This window comes from Oncorhynchus keta, chromosome 7, assembly GCF_023373465.1.
Source record: "Oncorhynchus keta strain PuntledgeMale-10-30-2019 chromosome 7, Oket_V2, whole genome shotgun sequence".
Taxonomy (NCBI): domain Eukaryota; kingdom Metazoa; phylum Chordata; class Actinopteri; order Salmoniformes; family Salmonidae; genus Oncorhynchus; species Oncorhynchus keta.
In genome coordinates, this window is record NC_068427.1 from 6205205 (window position 1) to 6228903 (window position 23699).

The window sequence follows — 23699 nt, forward strand, 5'->3', positions numbered from 1 at the left end:
AGTGTGTACGGCCCAGTACGTACAAGCTTCCTGCCATCCAGGACCTCTATACCAGGCGGTGTCAGAGGAAGGCCCTAATTCTAAGACCCAGAATCTATAATATGCCTATAGTTGTCAGATTAGGATAGAAAACACACTAAAGTTTCCAAAACGGTCAAAATATTGTCTGTGAGAATAACAGAACTGATATTGCATGCCTTCCCTTCATTTAAAGGGATGTCAACCATATTTCCCTATGGCTTCCACATGGTGTAAACAGTCTTTAGACATAGTTTCAGGCTTTTATTCTGAAACGATCACATCTCGTCAGTGGATGGCTGGATGCCAGCAGAGTTTTGCTTGCGCAACAGCTTGGAGCGGACATTCTCTCTCTCTCTCCTATTGAAAAAGCTACGGTCCGGTTGAAATATGATCGATTATTTATTGTAAAAACAACCTGAGGATTGATTATAAAAAACGTATGACATGTTTCTACGAACTTTACGGATACTATTTGGAATTTTCGTCTGCCCATCATGAGCCTGTGGATTTCTGAACAAAACGCGCCAACCAAATGGAGGTATTTGGATATAAAAATAATCTTTATCGAACAAAAGGAACATTTATTGTGTAACTGGGAGTCTCGTGAGTGCAAACATCCGAAGACTAATTTTATTGCTTTTCTGAATTTAGTGACCAATCTACTTTGCTGCTCGCTGTTTGTAATGTTTTGTCTGCTGAGAGAGATGCCCTAACAAGCGCTTGGATAGCTTTTGCTGCAAAGCTTTTTTGAAATCTGTTACACCAGGTGGATTAACAACAAGCTAAACTGTGTTTTGCTATATTGCACTTGCGATTTCATGAAAATTAAATATTTTTAGTCATTTAATTTGAATTTGGCACTCTGCAATTCAGCGGATGTTGACGAAAATGATCCCGCTAACGGGATGGATGTGCCAAGAAGTTAACCTCACTGCCTAGGCAGCGAATAGCCTGAAAGAAAATTATAATAATAATAATAATAATAATATAATATAATAATAATATAATAATAATAATAATAATATAATAATAATATAATAATAATATAATATAATAATAATAATATATGCCATTTAGCAGACGCTTTTATCCAAAGCGACTTACAGTCATGTGTGCATACATTCTACGTATGGGTGGTCCCGGGGATCGAACCCACTACCCTGGCGTTACAAGCGCCATGCTCTACCAACTGAGCTACAGAAGGACCACATGCATGCATGCACCTGCAGGCAATAGGAGTACAGCTGTCCCTATATAATGGGATGCTTCCCCACAATCAGCCTCCCGAAAATGATCTTCAGCAAGACTGGGGGTCGGCAGGGCCTTAAGCCCTGTGGGGCTCTGCTCCACTCATAGAACTGGAGTTACACTCCGGTAACTATTGTTCTACAGTGGTTTAAGGCGGAGCAAAACACTCCCAAAATGTACTCCCTGCCAAGTCTAACTCTTCCCACTTAATGAAAAGGTTGGACACAGCAATGGCTGTGACCAAATCCTGCAGTCCTGTAATCCACCCTACTCAGTCTAGAGGTATTTGCCAATGACTAGTGGGTAGATAAACATATGAGCTAATCTGTACAAACAGATAGATGATACTTCAATATTCTGTCAATTTTAAGATTGGTCTAGTAGTACTGTAATACTAGTTACAGAACAATATCCCTAATCCATCAGCCCAAACACAGTCATAGACATGACTCTACTGTACCACCCCAGGAGTCATGTAATGTAGTCATTCTAAATGGAAAAAGCTGATGGAAACCCTGTCCATTAGTCCTGCACTTCTCACCTTAGCTCTAGCGTTCCCATCAGCAAACAGTTTAGAAGACATACTCACAGATTTCTCAGTGTAACCCGCCATACTCAATCAATATGCAAAGCCAATGATTCGTGGGCAGATAATAGAATATGACTCAGCTGATATTTGATAACTCAATATTCCATCAAATTTAGTGACCATTCTAATGGTAAAGTAACACTAGTTACAGTACTAGTTCCCTCATCACGCTGCCCCAACACAGTTACACACAGATGGGCGGTCAAGACATTCTCTACTGTACTGACAGTATCAAACAGAGGTCACGTCTCTCTCCTTGAAAAAAAAGAGTGGACCTAATGGGAACCCCGCCCAATAGTCCTGCATCCTTTAACTCAATTTCTCCCTTCAGCCACGCTGAGTACAGAACGAGCTAGACGACAGATAGAATCAGATCAAAGGAGACCGTGACGACCACGGCGCTGCTGCAAAAATATCCTCTACCCCTGAAGTCCTCTATCCTCTCTATCCACTTCCTCTGCTCTATGAGTGGAGTGGGCTCTTACACCCTGATGGCCGCCCTACCGCCTCATAAGCCGCCTAAATGCCTTCACAAAGCCAATTAGACAGCCGCTGTTTAGAAAGTGGTCTAACAAGTGTACTAGCACTGTGACACAAACAGCTGAGGCAATGACCTAATCATCGCCAAGGCGCGCACCGTGCACAGGCGATGAAGTCCCTCCTCTCCACATGGGGAGGGGGGAGAAGGCCCACAGCGCAACAGTCTATGCCCTAAATGAGCTCTTTTAATAACCTTCTACATAAATTCTGAGTTAGGACGTAACACGCTCTGCTCAAATCGCCATTGATGGCAAGGCAGTCGGGTCTCGTCGAAAGAGCACACAAATCACTGACGCGCTTGGCCGTAGTCAAAGCAAGCAACAGTGCCGTCTTCTGAGACAACATCTTGAGGGGAATTTGATTCAATGGCTCGAACGGCGTCTCGCAGAGCACCTCGAGTAACACAATCAAATCCCACTGGGGCAGAGTGGCTCTAGGCATTGGCCTAAGCCGCCACGTTCCCAATAGAAACTGTTTCACTCGAGCTTGGCTGAAGACTGTGTCACTGCCAAACCCCTCATGACAAGCTGAAATCGCTGCCGCGAACACCTTAATGGTGGCGGGTGAGCGCTGCTTGTCAAACATGAACTGTAGGAATGACATCACACGGGGTCCACATTCTCTGTGGACCCCGTGGAACACGTTCCATTTGCTGGCATTCAACAACATGTGAAGCCTGTATGGTTCTGATTACTGAATCAGATAACCAACGGCACTCCAACCATGATGGCGCAACCAACATTTGAGTCATCTCCAAGTACCAAGGAGCCCCTGGGTGATCGGGGGCTATCAATATGATTGACAGCCCTCCTGTTCTCATGCGGGCTAGCAGTGGGAGAATGCAGGACAGAGGTGGAAATGCGTACAGGTCACAGTTGGTGCGCAAAAGCGTCTATCCCTAGTGCCGGTTCGTCCTGGGGTCGTAGGGAGAACCATAGGAGACACTGCATGTTCACACGTGACGCAAACAGGTCCACCTCAGCTCTCCCAAGCCATTCCCATATTTGGATAACAATGTCGGGATGCAGTTGTCACTCGTCTCGGGGACCCCCTCAAGACATTTATTTGTATTTTTTTTATTTAAATAAAGGTTAACTAGGCAAGTCAGTTAAGAACAAATTATTATTTACAAGGATGGCCAACACCGACCGAACCTGGGCGACGCTGGGCCAATCGTGCACTGCCAAATGGGACTCCCAATCACAGCCGGTTGTGATACAGCTGGATTCGAACCAAGCTGTCCTGTAGTGACACATCTAGCACTGAGATGCAGTGCCTTAGACCTCTGCGCCACTCGGGAGGTCTGCTCCGACGTTCCGATAGCCTGGAATGTGTGCTGCTGTCAACGAGTGAAGGTGCTCGTGAGCCCACAGCCACAATTCCTCTGCCAGCCCGTGGAGTGCAGGAGAACTGCCTCCTCCTTTGTGATTTATGTAGGCTACTGTGGTTCGGTTGTCCGACCAGACCAGCACGTCTTGACCCCGTAGGGTAGACACAAAGTGGGTCAGAACCAGTAGAACTGTCTCCAACTCCAGGAGGTTGATACACACCTCCGAACGCCCGAGCCTGTCCCTCCCCATTCAGTCAGACAAGCGTCCGTAAACACTGGAATGTAGGAGGACACTGCCTATTTGGGACACTTTGCATTAGGACGCACGGGCCTCTCCAATAGTTCAGGTCCGCTCTGAGCGAGAGGGGACCTACCAAACGATGACAGTGCCTCACTGGGTCCAGTTGTAGCTGGGCAAACCATCGCTGTGTTCTGCGCATGTGCAGAAATCCCAGCGGAACCGCGGAGTGGGCAGACGACATGAGACCCAAGAGTGTCATGACAGAAATGCGCCGTCACCGTGTAAAACCTTCTTAGGGCCAGCAACAAGGCAGCCCGTCTAGGATCCAAAATTCGAGCCTTCATAGTCACAGTGTCTAGCTGTGAACACAGGTAGACAATCTGATGACTGGGCCAAGGCGCGGCTCTTTTCACCATACACAGCAAACCCCAGACGTGTGAGATAAATCACTGTCTGTCGCCAGTTCTGCTGACGGGGCGAGAACCAGTAGGTTGGCTAGGTAGGCTAGTAGCCTTGTCCCTTGACGACGCAACGGTTCCAATGCTACCTCCACCGAATGGCATACTTGCCTACTTGTACGCCAACCTTTGCAAGGCAAAATGCAGAAACTTCCTGTGACGTAGATGCACCGGCACATGAAAGTATGCATCCTTTAGGTCTACGCTTATACAAAAATATTTGTTGTGGATACATTCCAGCAGACGTTTTGACATAAGCACTCGAACAGGCCTTTTGGCTTCGCTCTCGTTGAGAGTGCGTAAATCCAATATTGGCCTCATTCCCCAGTCTTCTTTAAGCACTAGGAAGTAGTGTTCCTTTGCTCTTGGGGATTACTGTGACCACCTCCTTCGCGAGAAATTTCATAATCTCTTTCACAAGAGCGGCTATTTTCTCTGGCGTCTTCATCACCGTCTCCACCACGCCAGAAAATAGGGGAGAAGTTTGGTGGAATTGGAAGGCATAACCCTTCTCCAACATGCAGCTTAGCTTGAGTGCAGCTTTGCTGCCACTCCCAATAATGCTCTGAGAGCGGGAGAGTGCGACGCTGTGGTACAGGACGTGTATTCCTCTATGGCCCAAGCCACCAGTGTCCCTCGACACTGAAGAAGTGGGACATCCCAGGGTTGAAAGGGGGAGGAAATATTGGTGTGTTCTGTGAGAAACGGGGGCGTTGACACTTTGGTTACACATGTAACCTTGTGGTTGCAGCCCTCCGTGAACACAGCACGGGTCTGAGCTGCACTAACTGAGGCACCTGCCTGAGTTAGTTATTTTTTACCTTTATTTAACTTGGCAAGTCAGTTAAGAACAAATTCTTATTTTCAATGACGGCCTAGAAACAGTGGGTTAACTGCCTTGTTCAGTGGCAAAACGACAGATTTTACCTTGTCAGCTCGGGGAATCGATCTTGCAACCTTTCGGTTACTAATCCAACGCTCTAACCACTACGCTACCTGCTGTCGTGGCTACCCGCCACCGTGTAGGTGTAGGGTTCTCATGAGGTATAGCATGGCGGCTCATCAAGAGTGTCCGCTTTGCTGCACTCATGCCATTCCCACTCACAACGTCCTCATGTGTCTGCTCAGCTACGCAGCCATGGTGGGCTGTGCTACACACAGAGCAGTGAGAGGAAGAGAGAGAGATAGAAAGAGAAGGAACATGAATGGTCTCAGGTTTGTTATGGAAAAGAGGTTGAGAAAATCAGATGGAACACATTCTTTATTAACAAACAACACATTGGCTACTCCCTTTGCAGGGGTGGGGGGGGGACATGGTCGCCGTCTCTTCTGGCTGCCCCTAGGTCGCCAGGGTGACGAAATTAAGATCTCTCTCGCCGGGGGAGTGGCTGCCTTCTCTGATGCCGCCGGAGGGGTGGGGGCTCTGTTGAAGTTGCTCTAGACCCTCCTGCCAACGGCAGGTGTCTAGATAGCTGCTGCTTCTCCTCCTCTAGCTCCCAAAACGCACAGCCGCATATTTGACAGCGGTTCCGAAGAGACCACTGTCAGAGATGGGGGCGTTTAGTAGGGCGGCTTTGTCAGTCAACCTTCACAGCAGTCAGAGGTGGCGCTCCGCGACCACCAAAGTGGACGTGGACCTCCCCGCTTATACAGCCGACGCCTTTCCGGCGCTATCCTCAAAGCTTCCTCCATCTCCTCTCCCGACAGCTCAGTCCTACCCATGTTGAGACAGGACAGAGAGGCTGCCGGGAGGGCAATATTATTTGCTGCTGCTACATCCTGTACCCCTAGAGCAAAGTACTTCTCTACCAGCTGGGATGTGTCTGTCACAGGTAGTGTGGGTTTCTTGGACGACGGCCAGGAGCTCAAACCTGGGACAAGGTACGCAGCTCGGGCGTCCTCGAGCATAGGGATCTCCTGAAGCCGTTTGTCGTCCACTCTGGTGAATGGGGTGTACACCTTTGCCGGCGCCCTGGCCGCACTCTTCTTGTATTTTGCGAGTGAGGGCATGGCCGTTGCCAAAGGCACAGCCGCCCGTCTCGGTTTAAAGTATGGGCCACCGACCATCATATCCACTTCCGGGTTGGAAGGAATAGGGGGCAGTGCAATCTCTAGACGGCTTGTGGCCCGCTCAATGAGCCCTGTAAAGTCAGAGCGCAGAGAGGCCGTGGCGTAGGAGGGGTCTGCTGAAAATTCAGAGCCTGTCTCTTCCTTGCCCAAGGATGTGAAATTCCCCTCGCTCTCCCTGGGGCGGGGGGTCATTTCAGCCTTGGTCAGTGGGGTGGGTTTTTCCCGGAGAAAAACCCAGACACATCCCAACATCCTCGTCTTCTCCGGAGGCTCCGTCATCATATGACATCTCAGAACCTGAGGCTAACACAGACATGGCGTCCTCTAGAGGAAGATCTACCCCAAAAAACGCCCAACGCTGCCAATTCTTCTTTAAAGAAACGAGGGCGCAGCTAGCGCATTCCGGGGGATCTGTAAGGCCACCCCTAGCGTGCTGCGCAGGTCCATAGCCGCCATAGTGGAGCAGCAACACTGAGCTCTTAAAAGTTTTTGGGGGTAGAAAAAGCATGCTCATTGATGGACGACGTCGAGACCAGGAGATAGACAGCGGGTTCATCCTGAGACTTCTCTCTTCTCTTCTAGGCTTCTTCAGTTCTGTCGCTGGGAGGATAATGGGAGGCTGGTTGTGGGGACGCATCCCCTTATATAGGGACACCTGTACCCCTATTGGCTGCAGGTGTGTGCATAATCTTCTCTCAGGATATTCGCTGCCTAGGCAGGAGCTCCCCTATGGGGGGGGCTCCACGATATATAACTGATAGTGTTTTTTACTCAGCTGGCCTCAGGAAACATCAAGACTCCTCACTGTCCAAAACCGAGTCAAGACTGAGTACAAATGTATCTGACACCAGACAAAAACTCAATACGTGGTCTCGGAACCGGACTGAAGACCGGTCTCACGTACTAAAATGCTGCATTGAACCACAATATTGAGATAACTACTACGCTGGTGCTGTAAAGGCCCAGCTGGCCTGTATATTGTAACAGAGAGATACTTGGCATTAAAATGATTTGCAGCACATAGAACTGGCCAGACTAAATGTGGGAGAGGATTGAATGACAAACCGTCCACAGGCAGGCAGTGTTTTAATGGCTAAGTGTGTGAGCCAGAAAGCAGAGAGCTGTATTGCTTCGTCATAAAACAGCAGCCAATGATTGAAATGGACAATTCAAGCAAGCCTCATAGATCAGGTATGTTGAGTGGTCTTTCACAGCTCTTCATGTAGATGTGGAATCCTCAAATGAAAATTCAGGTCAAGAAATGGATTAGTATGGTTGCTTCTAGTAGCCTATCATATAGGCTACTATATCTATCTATCTATCTATCTACACACACAATGGGGAGAACAAGTATTTGATACATTGCCAATTTTGCAGGTTTTCCTACTTACAAAGCATGTAGAGGTCTGTAATTTTTATCAGAGTTACACTTCAACTGTGAGAGACGGAATCTAAAACAAAAATCCAGAAAATCACATTGTATGATTTTTAAGTAATTCATTTGCATTTTATTGCATGACATAAGTATTTGATACATCAGAAAAGCAGAACTTAATATTTGGTACAGAAACCTTTGTTTGCAATTACAGAGATCATACATTTGTTTCCTGTAGTTCTTGACCAGGTTTGCATACACTGCAGCAGGGATTTTGTCCCACTCCTCCATACACACCTTCTCCACAACCTTCATTTTCCGGAGCTGTCGCTGGGCAATACAGACTTTCAGCTCCCTTCAAAGATGTTCTATTGGATTCAGGTCTGGGGACTGGCTAGGCCACTCCAGGACCTTGAGATGCTTCTTACGGAGCCACTCCTTAGTTGCCCTGGCTGTGTGTTTCGGATCGTTGTCATGCTGGAAGACCCAGCAACGACCCATCTTCAAGGTTGTTGGCCAAGATTTCGCGATACTTCAAGGTCTCAGAGCGAGTGACGTGACCGATTGAAAAATGCTATTAGCACGCACCACCGCTAACTAGCTAGCCATTTCACATCCGTTACACTCACCCCCCTTTTGACCTCCTCCTTTTCCGCAGCAACCAGTGATGCAGGTCAACAGCATCAATGTAACAGTATAGACTTTACGTCCGTCCCATCGCCCCGACCTGGGCACGAACCAGGGACGCTCTGCACACATCAACAGTCACCCTCGAAGCATCGTTACCCATCACTCCACAAAAGCCAGTAGAGCAAGGGGAACCACTACTTCAAGGTCTCAGAGCGAGTGACGTCACCGATTGAAACGCTACCAGCGCGCACCACCGCTAACTAGCCAGCCATTTCACATCCGTTACACAGTCGTCCTGTCCCCTTTGCAGAAAAGCATCCCCAAAGAATGATGCTTCCACATTCCATGCTTCACGGTTGGGATGGTGTCTTGGGGTTGTACTCATCCTTCTTCTTCCTCCAAACACGGCGAGTGGAGTTTAGACCAAAAATCTATATTTTTGTCTCATCAAACCACATGACCTTCTCCCATTCCTCCTCTGGATCATCCAGATGGTCATTGGAAAACTTCAGACGGGCCTGGACATGTGCTGGCTTGAGCAGGGGGACCTTGCACGCGCTGCAGGATTTTAATCCATGATGGCGTAGTGTGTTACTAATGGTTTTCTTTGAGACTGTGGTCCCAGCTCTCTTCAGGTCATTGACCAGGTCCTGCCGTGTAGTTCTGGGCTGATCCCTCACCTTCCTCATGATCATTGATGCCCCACGAGGTGAGATCGTGCATGGAGCCCCAGAACGAGGGTGATTGACCGTCATCTTGAACTTCTTCCATTTTCGAATAATTGCGCTGTAGCCCATCCCAGCCTTGTGCAGGTCTACAAATGTATCCCTGATGTCCTTACACAGCTCTCTGGTCTTGGCCATTGTGGAGAGGTTGGAATCTGTTTGATTGAGTGTGTGGACAGGTCTTTTATACAGGTAACGAGTTCAAACAGGTGCAGTTAATATAGGTAATGAGTGGAGAAGAGGAGGGCTTCTTAAAGAAAAACTAAGAAGTCTGTGAGAGCCGGAATTCTTACTGGATGGTAGGTGTTCAAATACTTATGTCATGCAATAAAATGCAAATTAATTACTTAAAAATCATAGTGTGATTTTCTGGATTTTTGTTTTAGATTCCGTCTCTCACAGTTGAAGTGTACCTATGATAAAAAATTACAGACTACATGCTTTGTAAGTAGGAAAACCTGCAAAATCGGCAGTGTATCAAATACTTGTTCTCCCCACTGTGTGCGTTATATATATATATACACATACACACTGCTCAAAAAAATAAAGGGAACACTTAAACAACACAATGTAACTCCAAGTCAAGTGAAATCAAACTGTCCACTTAGGAAGCAACACTGATTGACAATAAAGTTCACATGCTGTTGTGCAAATGGAATAGACAACAGGTGGAAATTATAGGCAATTAGCAAGACACCCCCAATAAAGGAGTGGTTCTGCAGGTGATAACCAGACCACTTCTCCTTTCCTATGCTTCCTGGCTGATATTTTGGTCACTTTTGAATGCTGGCGGTGCTTTCACTCTAGTGGTAGCATGAGACGGAGTCTACAACCCACACAAGTGGCTCAGGTAGTGCAGCTCATCCAGGATGGAACGTCAATGCGAGCTGTGGCAAGAAGGTTTGCTGTGTCTGTCAGCGTCGTGTCCAGAGCATGGAGGCGCTACCAGGAGACAGGCCAATACATCAGATGTGGAGGAGACCATAGGAGGGCAACAACCCAGCAGCAGGACCGCTACCTCCGCCTTTGTGCATGGAGGAGCAGGAGAAGCACTGCCAGAGCCCTGCAAAATGACCTTCAGCAGGCCACAAATGTGCATGTTTCTGCTCAAACGGTCAGAAAATCACTCCATGAGGGTGGTATGAGGGCCCGACGTCTACAGGTGGGGGTTGTGCTTACAGCCCAACACCGTGCAGGACGTTTGGCATTTGCCAGAGAACACCAAGATTGGCAAATTCGCCACTGGCGCCCTGTGCTCTTCACAGATGAAAGCAGGTTCACACTGAGCACATGTGACAGGCGTGACAGTCTGGAGACGCCGTGGAGAATGTTCTGCTGCCTGCAACATCCTCCAGCATGACCAGTTTGGCGGTGGGTCAGTCATGGTGTGGGGTGGCATTTCTTTGGGGGGGGGCCGCACAGCCCTCCATGTGCTCGCCAGAGGTAGCCTGACTGCCATTAGGTACCGAGATGAGATCCTCAAACCCCTTTCGAGACCATATGCTGGTGCGGTTGGCCCTGGGTTCATCCTAATGCAAGACAATGCTAGACCTCATGTGGCTGGAGTGTGTCAGCAGTTCCTGCAAGAGGAAGGTATTGATGCTATGGACTGGCCCGCCCGTTCCCCAGACCTGAATCCAATTGAGCACATCTGGGACATCATGTCTCGCTCCATCCACCAACGCCACGTTGCACCACAGACTGTCCAGGAGTTGGCGGATGCTTTAGTCCAGGTCTGGGAGGAGATCCCCCAGGAGACCATCCACCACCTCATCAGGAGCATGCCCAGGCGTAGGGAGGTCATACAGGCACGTGGAGGCCACACACACTACTGAGCCTCATTTTGACTTGTTTTGAGGACATTACATCAAAGTTGGATCAGCCTGTAGTGTGGTTTTCCACTTTAATTTTGAGTGTGACTCCAAATCCAGACCTCCATGGGTTGATAAATTTGATTTCCATTGATCATTTTTGTGTGATTTTGTTGTCAGCACATTCAACTATGTAAGGAAAAAAGTATTTAATAAGAATATTTCATTCATTCTGATCTAGGATGTGTTATTTTAGTGTTAGTGAGCAGTATATATACACATCAAGGACCTAGAAGACTACACACAAGTTGATATCCTCCGGAATGACATTGACTGTACTGTGATATTTGTCAAGTACATTGATGTGACAGAGAAATTACGTTACTTAAAATATTTGCACTCAAAACTTGAAAATAAAATGATAACCCAAAACTATTACGTAGCTGAAGTTTAAACCCAGTTTGAAGAGGGCAAACTATTAGATTTCATGCTCAAGAAATGTGACCACATGATGTAAGGAAGTATTCTTCCAAAGAAACTGCCATTAAGGGAATAAGAAAAAAAAACTGAATGTTCAGAAGCATATAGTGACCAATAAGATGATTTTGCACACTACATTTTTCCCTTGAGAGGGAAGCCGTCACAGCCTGGTTAAAGTATTTGAGGATCCATAGCAAAACATTTGAGACCCAAAATAGCCTTATTTCAATTTTCGCAATTGATTTGGCGCATTAGGATAACTAAATTTTATTGAAATGTCATGTTTGGGAATAATCAGAACTAGTTGGTAACATAGATAAGATGTTTTATATTCATTATATGCTTGTGAGTTATTTCTCTTCAGAATGTCTATTTTTGGATAATACTGTTGGCCGGTTGCAGTTATCCGTTCTCTGACATGGGGTCAGTTACTTGGGCCGCAGAGAGGGGAGGGGTCAAGGTGGTCTTCATATGTAAACATATCTTTTGAATCAATTATCTCTTGGCTCCACGATGTCTGTGTGCCAAGAATTAAAAAATTAAAGATGGACTTTATGATAACTCTTGACTTGTGTGTGGTTTGCTCTCATGATTTGGTAGATACAGGAGATTTCCACGACAGTCATGCTCTGTAACTAGGGTTGTGAGCGTTAAAATTTAAAACCAAATTGGGATCCTTGACAATAAGAGAAATCCCTATACTAAAAACATTTTTCTTTCTTTGTTATTTCCCACAATTTCTTTTATAACAGTGCAGTTATCAAAAAACATTTTATTTCCGATGTATTGCCTAAATATACGATAGGCTACAAAAGGCCTGGGGAAAGTTGTGTAATTTAAATAAACCAGAGAGGAAGAGGCGAACTTGAGTCTACTTTGGTAAATTTGTGAGGCATGCAAGAAAAGACATTGCGAGATACAGATTACCAAGACATCTGCGCACCACTGTTTTTTCTGCCTGCCCCCCTCTCTCCCTCTCGCTGGCTCGCCTGGGTTGTCATCATTACGCCGATTCTATTGCGAAACATTTCAGAACGAAAGCAAACGGCACAAAACGGAGGGGCCTGCCTGAATTTGTCCAATAGAAACTTTTGTTTTAGTTTGGATGAATGACTGTCCCGTCACACAAATGTGTGTTCAGTCTTCGGTCTGTTGTGTGTAGAATATCTAGGCTATTCATTGATGATAGGCCCTGCTTTACTGAAGTTGCGAGACATTGAAAGCCAAGAAATTGCGAGATCCAACTTTTGATTGCCGATAGATAAGCCTGCCTGGTGGCTGACCTGCCTTTACTGTCCATCCCTGGCTAGCTCGTTATGAAAGACGCGAGTGTTTGTGTTCTCAGAAGTACGGCAACTATGAAGTCTCCTCCTTTCCAGAAAATACAGAATCTTAGGAGTTGATTCCTAGCAGAGTCAAATCTTGACCCTCAGAAATGGGAGTCGACACGCTGGAATCGACGTGCAAGGACTCGAGGAATCAATTATTTTAGAGGTGATTCTCCAACACTACGTCATCATCGTTAACAGTTGGAAAAATGGCAGAGAAAGGCAAGCAGGAATGTCATGTACTGTATGGCAGTACTTTGAGAAGGTGAACGAGAAGCAAATGCAAACTTTGCGAGGTGGAATTGAGGTACAGTATTGGTATTAAATGTGCAATATGAAAGGGATGCACCATGAGACCTGGCAGCAGCACAGCTATGAATTCACATGGAACTTTATGCATTTTCCTTATCGTTTTAATGGAAAATAAATATGGCAGTTTAACCGTTAAGAAAAATATATATATTTGTCACAACCCTAACTGTAACACAGTTCCCTCCCTGATAACTTGTGGGCAAATGTTGCAGCACATGTTTCCAGTTTGAGTTGTGTTGTGTTGTTGAGAAAGCTGCCAGACCCAAGGAGACTCCCTCCCCCTCTCTCCCTACATGCCATGTCCCATCTTCCTGTGAATGACTGAATGTAGCCAGCTGATAGTAGAGCTGTATGGTGAGAGCATCAACACCTGAAGGACCTAGCTACCTAAAAGCACAGGCCAACTCAAAGAACACAACAACTTCTCCTGGCCATAGTACTAGGGCTATATACTATCACAACTGTTTGATATTCCTGTAATACAATACTGTATGTTACTACTATATATTACATGGTACTCCTCCTGAGTGCATATTCTTTTACTGGTTTATCCTCAGTGGTTTGGGATGGAAAGGGTGAGAGTTACACTACATGGACAAAAGTATGTAGACACCTGCTCGTCGAACTGACTTTCTGCACTGCTAGTGCTGTTATTGTGAAGTGGAAATGTCTAGGAGCAACAACGGCTCAGCAAGTATCCGCAGCAATGTTCCAACATCTAGTGGAAAGCCTTCCCAGAAGAGTGGAGGCTGTTATAGCAGCAAAGGGGGGAACAACTCCATATTAATGCCAATGATATTGGAATGAGCTGTTCGACGAGCAGGTGTGTACATACTTTTTGCCATGTAGTGTACCTACCCCATACATTTAAAATCATTTTAAGACCTAGTCAAGAGCCCTACTACTGTATCCAAATATAAACCCAGCCTGCACCTGGAAGAGCATGGTGCGGTTTTTGTCGGCGTCTGAGGGCTGGACGTTGTTGGGGGCACTGGCGTGGCGACGGCGTGCCGGGGCGGCTTTGAGCGCACCCTCTAGGGGCCTCCGCTGCAGACTGCCCGCCAGGCTGCTACAACGCGTCCGGAACTCCTGCTGCTCCTCGAAACCAGAGTCCTCCAGGATGCACTCGGGGAAGGACCCCCGCAGGCTGCCCAGGCTGGGGCTGTTGGACATGATCTTCCCTGGGAGGCATAAGAACGAGTCAATACCCTCTAGGCCTTCAACCGCACTCCCCCAAACACACAAACACAGGCTCCCCATACATGCCCTTCACTACGGAGAAGACTCAAGGACGAGTCATACACTACAATGTCCAATGCCACATTTCTATTCACAGGTCTCTTGTGAAAAATAATTAATTGGACTTCAAATCAACACCTGTCCATCACATGTTCCAATTAGCTGCAAAATCTGTGAGACAACATCCTCAACCCCAACTTCATACCATATGTGGAAAATGGGACACGGAATGATGTGTTTTACTACAACTTAGCCTAGAACATCAGTTTTCAACTACAAAAGGGGATTTTAAATACATTTGTATTTATTTTTATCAATCTAGCATGTTCTGTGTGGTACATTTCAGCAACAAGCTGCCCTCATCAGGAATTGTTTGGACACTTTACTGGGAGAAGTCCTTACCTCCAGAACCTCCTCTGTTAGTGACCTCATCCACCTCCAGCCCCTCAGGGTCCTCCAGCCCCTCGCTGTGGGTGGTTGAGGAAAGGGGGTCTCCGTCATCCCCCATGATGAACTCTATGGGGGCGCTTTCTGTGGATCCCCGCTGGTCATTCAGGAGGCGCAGGTGCTTGCGCTCCAATTCATGCTGGCGGAACTTGTTGATGCAGTCATCAATGAGGGTGGAGGGAGCCTTCTTGTGCCCGATAGTCACCTTTGATTGATTGATTAATGGATACAATTGATTGATACAATGACTGGTTGATATCATCTAATTGATCTATTACACAATGTCAATTACCCATACAAATACAGTCATAACTGTTTTAGGGAGCTTAGCTCTCACATATGATTAAGACAATTCAGTCATCCCAAACACATACCGACATAAAGATACTGTATATGGCTTTGATTCATGTCAAATTATTGATGATAAACACACAGTGAGGTTGAAAATGGATCTGATAGTGGTCCTGTACCTTGCCACAGTAGAGCACTTCAAACTTCTGGGAGTTATAGAAGGCCTCTTCAGTATCCCGCTTGGGCTTGGAGTCTTCCTTTAGGGCCGACTTGGACACCGCACGGATACTACTGATCACTTCTGGTACCTGGAGAGGAGGAGGAGAGAGAAATATGAAGGATATGGAGGGAGAAATGAGAAGAGGGGAAGGGAAGGGGAGGAGGGGAGAAAGGGAAGAAAGTGTAAATGGTGAAATTACTGAGATATAGATGTATTTATTGCAATAGTTTGTGAGTGGGAAACATACACTATAATTCAAAATTGACATGTTGAAATATAATAATAAAAAATAAAAAAAATTCCCTAAATCAAATTTAATTTGTCACATGCGCTGAATACAACAGTGAAATGCTTACTTACATGCACTAAACCAGCAATGCAGTTCAAGAAATGAATTAAAATATTTACTAAATAAACTAAAGTTTAAAAAAATAATAAAAAGTAACAATGAAATAACAATAACGAGGATATATACAGGGTGTACCGGTACCGAGTCAATGTGCGGGGGTACATGTTAGTCAAGGTAATTTGTACATGTAGGTAGGGGTAAAGTGACTATACATAGATAATAAACAGCAAGTAGCAGCAATGTAAAAACAAAGAGTGTGTGGGGGTCAATGTAAATAGTCCGGGTGGCCATTTGATTTATATTTATTATGGATCCACAGCATCTACTCTTCCTGGGGGTCTGTCAAAATTAAGGCACTTTTACGATTTATTTACTGGGATTGATGTATTGGGCCATACGCACTACCCTCCATAGCGCCTTATAGTCGGATGCCAAGCAGTTGCCATACCAGGCGTTGATGCAACCGGTCAGGATGGTCACAAACTTTTTTTTTTTGTAGAACTGTGAGGACCTGGGGACCAATGCCAAATCTATTCAGTCTCCTGATGGGTAAAAGGTGTTATCTGCCGTCTTCACGACTGTCTTGGTGTGTTCGGACCATGATAGTTTGTTGGTGATGTAGTCACCAAGGAACTTGAAACTCTCGACCCGCTCCACTACAGCAATGTCGATTAAATGGGGGCCTGTTCAGCCCTCCTTTTCCTGTAGTCCACGATCTTGCAAACGTTGTCGTTCTGGCACCACTTGGCCACGTCTCTCACCTCCTCCCTATAGGCTGTCATCATTGTCGGTGATCAGGCCGACCACTGTTGTTTCGTCAGTATACTTAATAATGGTGTTGGGAGTCGTGCTTGGCCACGCAGTCGTGGTTGAACAGGGAGTACAGAAGGGGACTGAGCACGCACCCGAGGTACCTCCGTGTTGAGGAGCAGCGTGGCATATGTGACTCTTGGTCTCTGGTTTCGCGCCCAGGCTCTGTCGTAACCGGCCGCGACCGGGAGGTCCACGACTACCGCCCCGTAGCACTCACTTCCGTCATCAAGAAGTGCTTTGAGAGACTAGTCAAGGACCATATCACCTCCACCCTACCTGACACCCTAGACCCACTCCAATTTGCTTACCGCCCAAATAGGTCCACAGACGATGCAATCTCAACCACACTGCACACTGCCCTAACCCATCTGGACAAGAGGAATACCTATGTGAGAATGCTGTTCATCGACTACAGCTCGGCATTCAACACCATAGTACCCGCCAAGCTCGTCATCAAGCTCGAGACCCTGGGTCTCGACCCCGCCCTGTGCAACTGGGTACTGGACTTCCTGACGGGCCGCCCCCAGGTGGTGAGGGTAGGCAACAACATCTCCACCCCGCTGATCCTCAACACTGGGGCCCCACAAGGGTGCGTTCTCAGCCCTCTCCTGTACTCCCTGTTCAACCACGACTGTGTGGCCACGCACGCATGCAACTCAATCATCAAGTTTGCGGACAACACAACAGTGGTAGGCTTGATTACCAACAACGACGAGATGGCCTACAGGGAGGAGGTGAGGGCCCTCAGTGTGGTGTCAGGAAAATAACCTCACACTCAACGTCAACAAAACTAAGGAGATGATTGTGGACTTCAGGAAACAGCAGAGGGAACACCCCCCTATCCACATCGATCAAGGACAACAACCACCCGAGCCACTGCCTGTTCACCCCGCTATCATCCAGAAGGCGAGGTCAGTACAGGTGCATCAAAGCTGGGACCGAGAGACTAAAAAACAGCTTCTATCTCAAGGCCATCAGACTGTTAAACAGCCACCACTAACATTGAGTGGCTGCTGCCAACACACTGACTCAACTCCAGCCACTTTAATAATGGGAACGGATGGGAAATGATGTAAAATATATCACTCGCCACTTTAAACAATGCTACCTAATATAATGTTTACATACCCTCATTATTCATCTCATATGCATACATATATACTGTACTCTATACCATCTACTGCATCCTTATGTAATACATGTATCACTAGCCACTAACTATGCCACTTTGTTTACATACTCATCTCATATGTATATACTGTACTCGATACCATCTACTGTATCTTGCCTATGCTGCTCTGTACCATCACTCATTCATATATCTTTATGTACATATTCTTTATCCCCTTACACTGTGTATAAGACAGTAGTTTTGGAATTGTTAGTTAGAATTGTTAGTTAGATTACTTGTTGGTTATTACTGCATTGTCGGAACTAGAAGCACAAGCATTTCGCTACGCTCACATTAACATCTGCTAACCATGTGTATGTAACAAATAAAATGTGATGGTAAAAATGGTAAAAGTCTGAGTAGGCATACACTAAATACACCGATATTTGTTTATTTACGTTTCAGTTCAACTACAGTGGCAAGAAAAAGTATGTGAACCCTTTGGAATTACCTGGACTTCTGCATAAAGTAGTCAGAAAATTTGATCTGATATTCAAGTCACAACAACAGACAAAAACAGTCTGCTTAAACTAATTACACACAAACAATTATACGTTTTCATGTCTTTATTGAACACACCGTGTAAACATTCACAGTGCAGGGAGGGAAAAGTATGTGAACCATTGGATTTAATAACTGTTTGACCCTACTTTGGCAGCAATAACATCAACCAAATGTTTCTGTAGATGCGTATCAGACCTGCACAAGAGTCAGGAGGAATTTTGGACCATTCCTATTTACAGAACTGTTTCAGTTCAGCAATATTCTTGGGATGTCTGGTGTGAACTGCTCGAGGTCATGCCACAGCATCTCAAATCAGGTTGAGGTCAGGACTGACTGTGCCACTCCAGAAAGGCAGATTTTCTTCTGTTGAAGCCATTCTATTGTTGATTTACTTTGTTTTGGGTCGTTGTCCTGTTGCATCAGCCAACTTCTGTTGAGCTTCAATAGGAGGACAGATAGCCTAACATTCTGCTGCAAAATGTCTTGATAAACTTGGGAATTCATTTTTCTGTCGATGATAGCAAGCTGTCCAGGGCCTGAGGCAGCTCCAAATCATGATGCTCCCTTCACGATACATTACAGTTGGGATGAGGTTGATGTTGGTGTGCGGTCTTTTTCTCTCCACACGTAGCGTTGTGTGTTCCTTCCAAACAACAACTTTAGTTTCATCTGTTTGGGATCATTGTCATGCTGAAAGACCCCGCCACTTTTCATCTTCAATGCCCTTGCTGATGGAAGGAGGTTTTCACTCAAAATCTCACGATACATGGCCCCATTCATTCTTTCCTTTACACGGATCAGTCGTCCTGGTCCCTTTGCAGAAAAACAGCCCCAAAGCAAAAAGTTTCCACCCCCATTCTTCACAGTGGGTATGGTGTTCTTTGGATGCAACTCAGCATTCTTTGTCCTCCAAATACGACGAGTTGAGTTTTTACCAAAACATTCTAGTTTGGTTTCATCTGACCATATGACATTCTCCCAATCTTCTTCTGGATCATCCAAATGCTCTCAAGCAAACTTCAGACGGGCCTGGACATGTACTGGCGTAAGCAGGGGGACACGTCTGGCACTGCAGGATTTGAGTCCTTGGCGGCGTAGTGTGTTACTGGTGGATGGTAGGCTTTGTTACTTTGGTCCCAGCAGGTCATTCACTAGGTCACCCTGTGTGGTTCTGGGATTTTTGCCCACCGTTCTTGTGATCATTTTGACCCCACGGTGTGAGATCTTGCGTGGAGCCCCAGATCGAGGGAGATTATCAGTGGTCTTGTATGTCTTCCATTTCCTAATAATTGCTCCCAGTTTTGATTTCTTCAAACCAAGCCTCTTACCTATTGCAGATTCAGTCTTCCCAGCCTGGTGCAGGTCTACAATTTTGTTTCTGGTGTCCTTTGACAGCTCTTTGGTCTTGGCCATAGTGGAGTTTGGAGTGTGACTGTTTGAGGTTGTGGACAGGTGTCTTTTATTTTTTTTTATTTTTTTATTTTACCTTTATTTAAATAGGCAAGTCAGTTAAGAACAAATTAACTGCCTGTTCAGGGGCAGAACGACAGATTTGTACCTTGTCAGCTCCGGGGTTTGAACTTGCAACCTTCCGGTTACAAGACCCTCTAACCACTAGGCTACCCTGCCGCCCCAATAGTGATAACAAGTTCAAACAGGTGCCATTAATACAGGTAACGAGTGGAGGACAGAGGAGCCTCTTAAAGAATAAGTTACAGGTCTGTGAGAGCCAGAAATCTTGCTTGTTTGTAGGTGACCAAATACTTATTTTCAACCAGAATTTGCAAATAAATTCATTACAAATCCTACAATGTGATTTTCTGGATTGTTTTTCCTCATTTTGTCTGTCATAGTTGAAGTGTACCTATGATGAAAATTACAGGCCTCATCTTTTTAAGTGGGAGAACTTGCACAATTGGTGGCTGACTAAATACTTTTTTGCCCCACTGTATATATGGACGAGCGATGTCAGAGCAGAACGGACTAAGATACAGTCGAATAGTATAGATAACAGTAATATATATATATATATATATATATATATATATATATATAGCTCTAGTGTCTTTTTATATTCTGTTTGTACAGCCTCTTGCTTTATCAAGGAAAGGGGCCTTTTTTACATTTCCAAACCTTCTCTGGAAGACTTACACATACTTGCAAACAGGCCCCATCATTCATTTTCTTGTCATGTTTTTCCAAGAGTTTGAAGACCTCAGAAAAAGTATGGTTAAAAACACTAGGCAATTGAAAGGATCCTGTACTGTGGCCAAATGTAGGCCTAGTGCTTCTCAAGTGAACCATACTTTATCTGCACACCGAAAAAGCATGAGGTTGAACAAACAGAATAGAAAAATACGAACAATAACAAGATGTATCATTCTGGGACAAACCAGAATTATGCCGTGAGCCAGGAAACAGCTTTCACATAGACGCAACCTGAACAGGACAACTATACAAGGCTATATACACAAGGCTCGAGACCTGGAAAAATACAACAGACTTTGGAACAAATGAGAGACTGAAGTCAACGGTCTTCTTCCTCTATTGTGTCACACAAAGCTGGAGGCAAAATAAGCAGAGGCATCATGCCAAAAAACTTTGGAAAATGCAGTGTAAGGGCTCAGGGAAATCAAACAAAACATTTTTTTTAGCACATGCTTGATAAACAACAGGTGTAGATGAACAGTGGCATGCTTACTCGGGCCCTTCCAAACAATGCAGAGAAAAAGAAGATCATATAAAAAGTAATAACACGTAATAATAAATACACAATGAGTAACAATAACTTGGTTATATACACTAGGTTCCTGTACCGAGTCGATGTGCAGGGGTACGAGGTAATGGAGGTAGATACTGTACATACATATAACTAAGAATAAAGTTACTAGGCAACAGGAAAGATAATAAACAAACAGTAGCAGCAGCATATGTGATGAGTAAAAAAAAAAAATGGGAAAAAAAGGGCCATACAGATAATCAAGTAGCTACCCGGACTAACTATGTAGCACTCTTATGGCTTGGGGGTCAAAACTGTTCGGGGTCCTGTTGGTTCCAGACTTGGTGCATCGGTACCTCTTGCAGTGCAGTAGCAGAGAGAACAGTCTATGACTTGGGTGGCTGGAGTCTGACAACTTTAGTGCCCATTTCTGACACCACCTGGTCGAGAGGTCCTGGATAGCAGGGAGCTCGGCCCAGTGCGCACTGCCCTCTGTTGGTCAGATGCCAAGCAGTTGCCATATCAAGCGGTGATGCAGCCAGTCCAGATATGGATTGAGTGGGAAGAGAGAGTGGGAAGGGTGTGTGGGGGGGACAAAGGGAGAGAGCGACTAAACCAAACTACACCATGCAGAGGCATACAAGTCAACGCTGTCTGTCCTTTTGGAAATTCTAGAAAAATGTGAATGCATTCCATCTGGCAGCCTGCGTAGAAGAAATGGAGTGGTGTGAACAAAATAACTCTCGATCAATAACAGCATTCCGCCTTAAATCTGCCAGACACAACAGCACAGGAGTAATGGCGACTGAATGGCCAGCTCTTAAAAAAAAGCTTCTGCTTTTCCGAAAAACAACCCAAGGTCAAACAAATTGGCCTACTTGTTTAAGGTGGCAATGAATGAACGCTAAACCAAACAAAACCTCCCTGTATCTGCAGTACTGCACACACCCTATCGCTTTAACTCCGATAAGAGGGGCAGTTGGTCTGTTGGACATACCGATGGTATGATTATCAATTCCTCTTTGCGGGGGTGCGTACTATGCCACTGCTTATAAGTTATAAGGATACTTTGGGATTTTGTCCTGATGTTAGGCCGCGATGTGGCTATGCCATATGGCTGTGGGCTACACTAGTTAATTTAGTAGACAAGACTAGTTTAGAATATCGTGGCATTATTTTATAGTATGAAGAATACAATTGAATAAAGCTGAATAACAAAAGATTTGAAGCTTTGGATAAAAGCGTCTGCTAAATGGCATACATTTGAGGGAGTGTGCACATGCGGTTATTCTGTGTTGAGCGGTTAACAAAGAAATAGCGTTATTATTAAGAAAGAGTTATTCATGAAACTTTAGTTCTACAAACAATGAGCTACAGTGGGGCAAAAAAAGTATTTAGTCAGCCACCAATTGTGCAAGTTCTCCCACTTAAAAAGATGAGGCCTGTAATTTCCATCATTGGTACACTTCAACTATGACAAACAAAATGAGAAGAAAAGAAATCCAGAAAATCACATTGTAGGATTTTTATGAATTTATTTGCAAATTATGGTGGAAAATAAGTATTTGGTCTATAACAAAAGTTTCTCAATACTTTGTTATATACCCTTTGTTGGCAATGACAGAGGTCAAATGTTTTCTGTAAGTCTTCACAAGGTTTTCACACACTGTTGCTGGTATTTTGGCCCATTCCTCCATGCAGATCTCCTCTAGAGCAGTGATGTTTTGGGGCTGTTGCTGGGCAACACGGATGTTCAACTCCATCCAAAGATTTTCTATGGGGTTGAGATCTGGAGACTGGCTAGGCCACTCCAGGACCTTGAAATGCTTCTGCTTCTTATGAAGCCACTCCTTCGTTGCCCGGGTGGTGTGTCTGGGATCATTGTCATGCTGAAAGACCCAGCCACGTTTCATCTTCAATGCCCTTGCTGATGGAAGGAGGTTTTCACTCAAAATCTCACGATACATGACCCCATTCATTTTTTCCTTTACACGGATCAGTCGTCCTGGTCCCTTTGCAGAAAAACAGCCCCAAAGCATGATGTTTCCAACCCCATGCTTCACAGTAGGTATGGTGTTCTTTGGATGCAACTCAGCATTCTTTGTCCTCCAAACACAACGAGTTGGGCTTTTACCAAAAAGTTATATTTTGGTTTCATCTGACCATATGACATTCTCCCAATCTTCTTCTGGATCATCCAAATGCTCTCTAGCAAACTTCAGACGGGCCTGGACATGTACTGGCTTAAGCAGGGGGACACGTCTGGCACTGCAGGATTTGAGTCCCTGGCGGCGTAGTGTGTTACTGATGGTAGGCTTTGTTACTTTGGTCCCAGCTCTCTGCAGGTCATTCACTAGGTCCCCCCATGTGGTTATGGGATTTTTGCTCACCGTTCTTGTGATCATTTTGACCCCACGGGGTGAGATCTTGCGTGGAACCCCAGATCAAGGGAGATTATCAGTGGTCTTGGCCATAGTGGAGTTTGGAGTGTGACTGTTTGAGGTTGTGGACAGGTGTCTTCTATACTGATAACAAGTTCAAACAGGTGCCATTAACCTCTTAGAACTCTTGCTCTATACTGCCCCTGTTGGAGAAAGTGCGTGCCCATAGTAAACTGAAAATATTTTTCCCCAAAATTGCTAATATATGCATATAAACAATATTATCGAATAGAAAACACTCTAAAGCTTCTAAAACCGTTTAAATTTAGTCTCTGTAAAGCAGAAATCTCAAGGCATGCATTCTCCCAAATGTTCTCTTGTCATGGAAAAAGTTGGCCCAACTTTGA

At 45.4% G+C, this 23699-nt stretch overlaps 1 protein-coding gene across 1 annotated transcript in view; it reads right to left on the reverse strand.

The window, feature by feature from the left end:
- The window catches only part of tbc1d4 (TBC1 domain family, member 4), a 139054-nt gene that overhangs the window by 91180 nt on the left and 24175 nt on the right, over positions 1–23699 (reverse strand). The window contains exons 2-4 of the mRNA XM_035773109.2: positions 15315–15443; positions 14800–15049; positions 14092–14339 (exon numbers count right to left, since the gene is read on the reverse strand). Of these exons, the coding sequence (XP_035629002.1) occupies positions 14092–14339; positions 14800–15049; positions 15315–15443 (627 nt within the window). The remainder of the gene's footprint in view (positions 1–14091; positions 14340–14799; positions 15050–15314; positions 15444–23699) is intronic.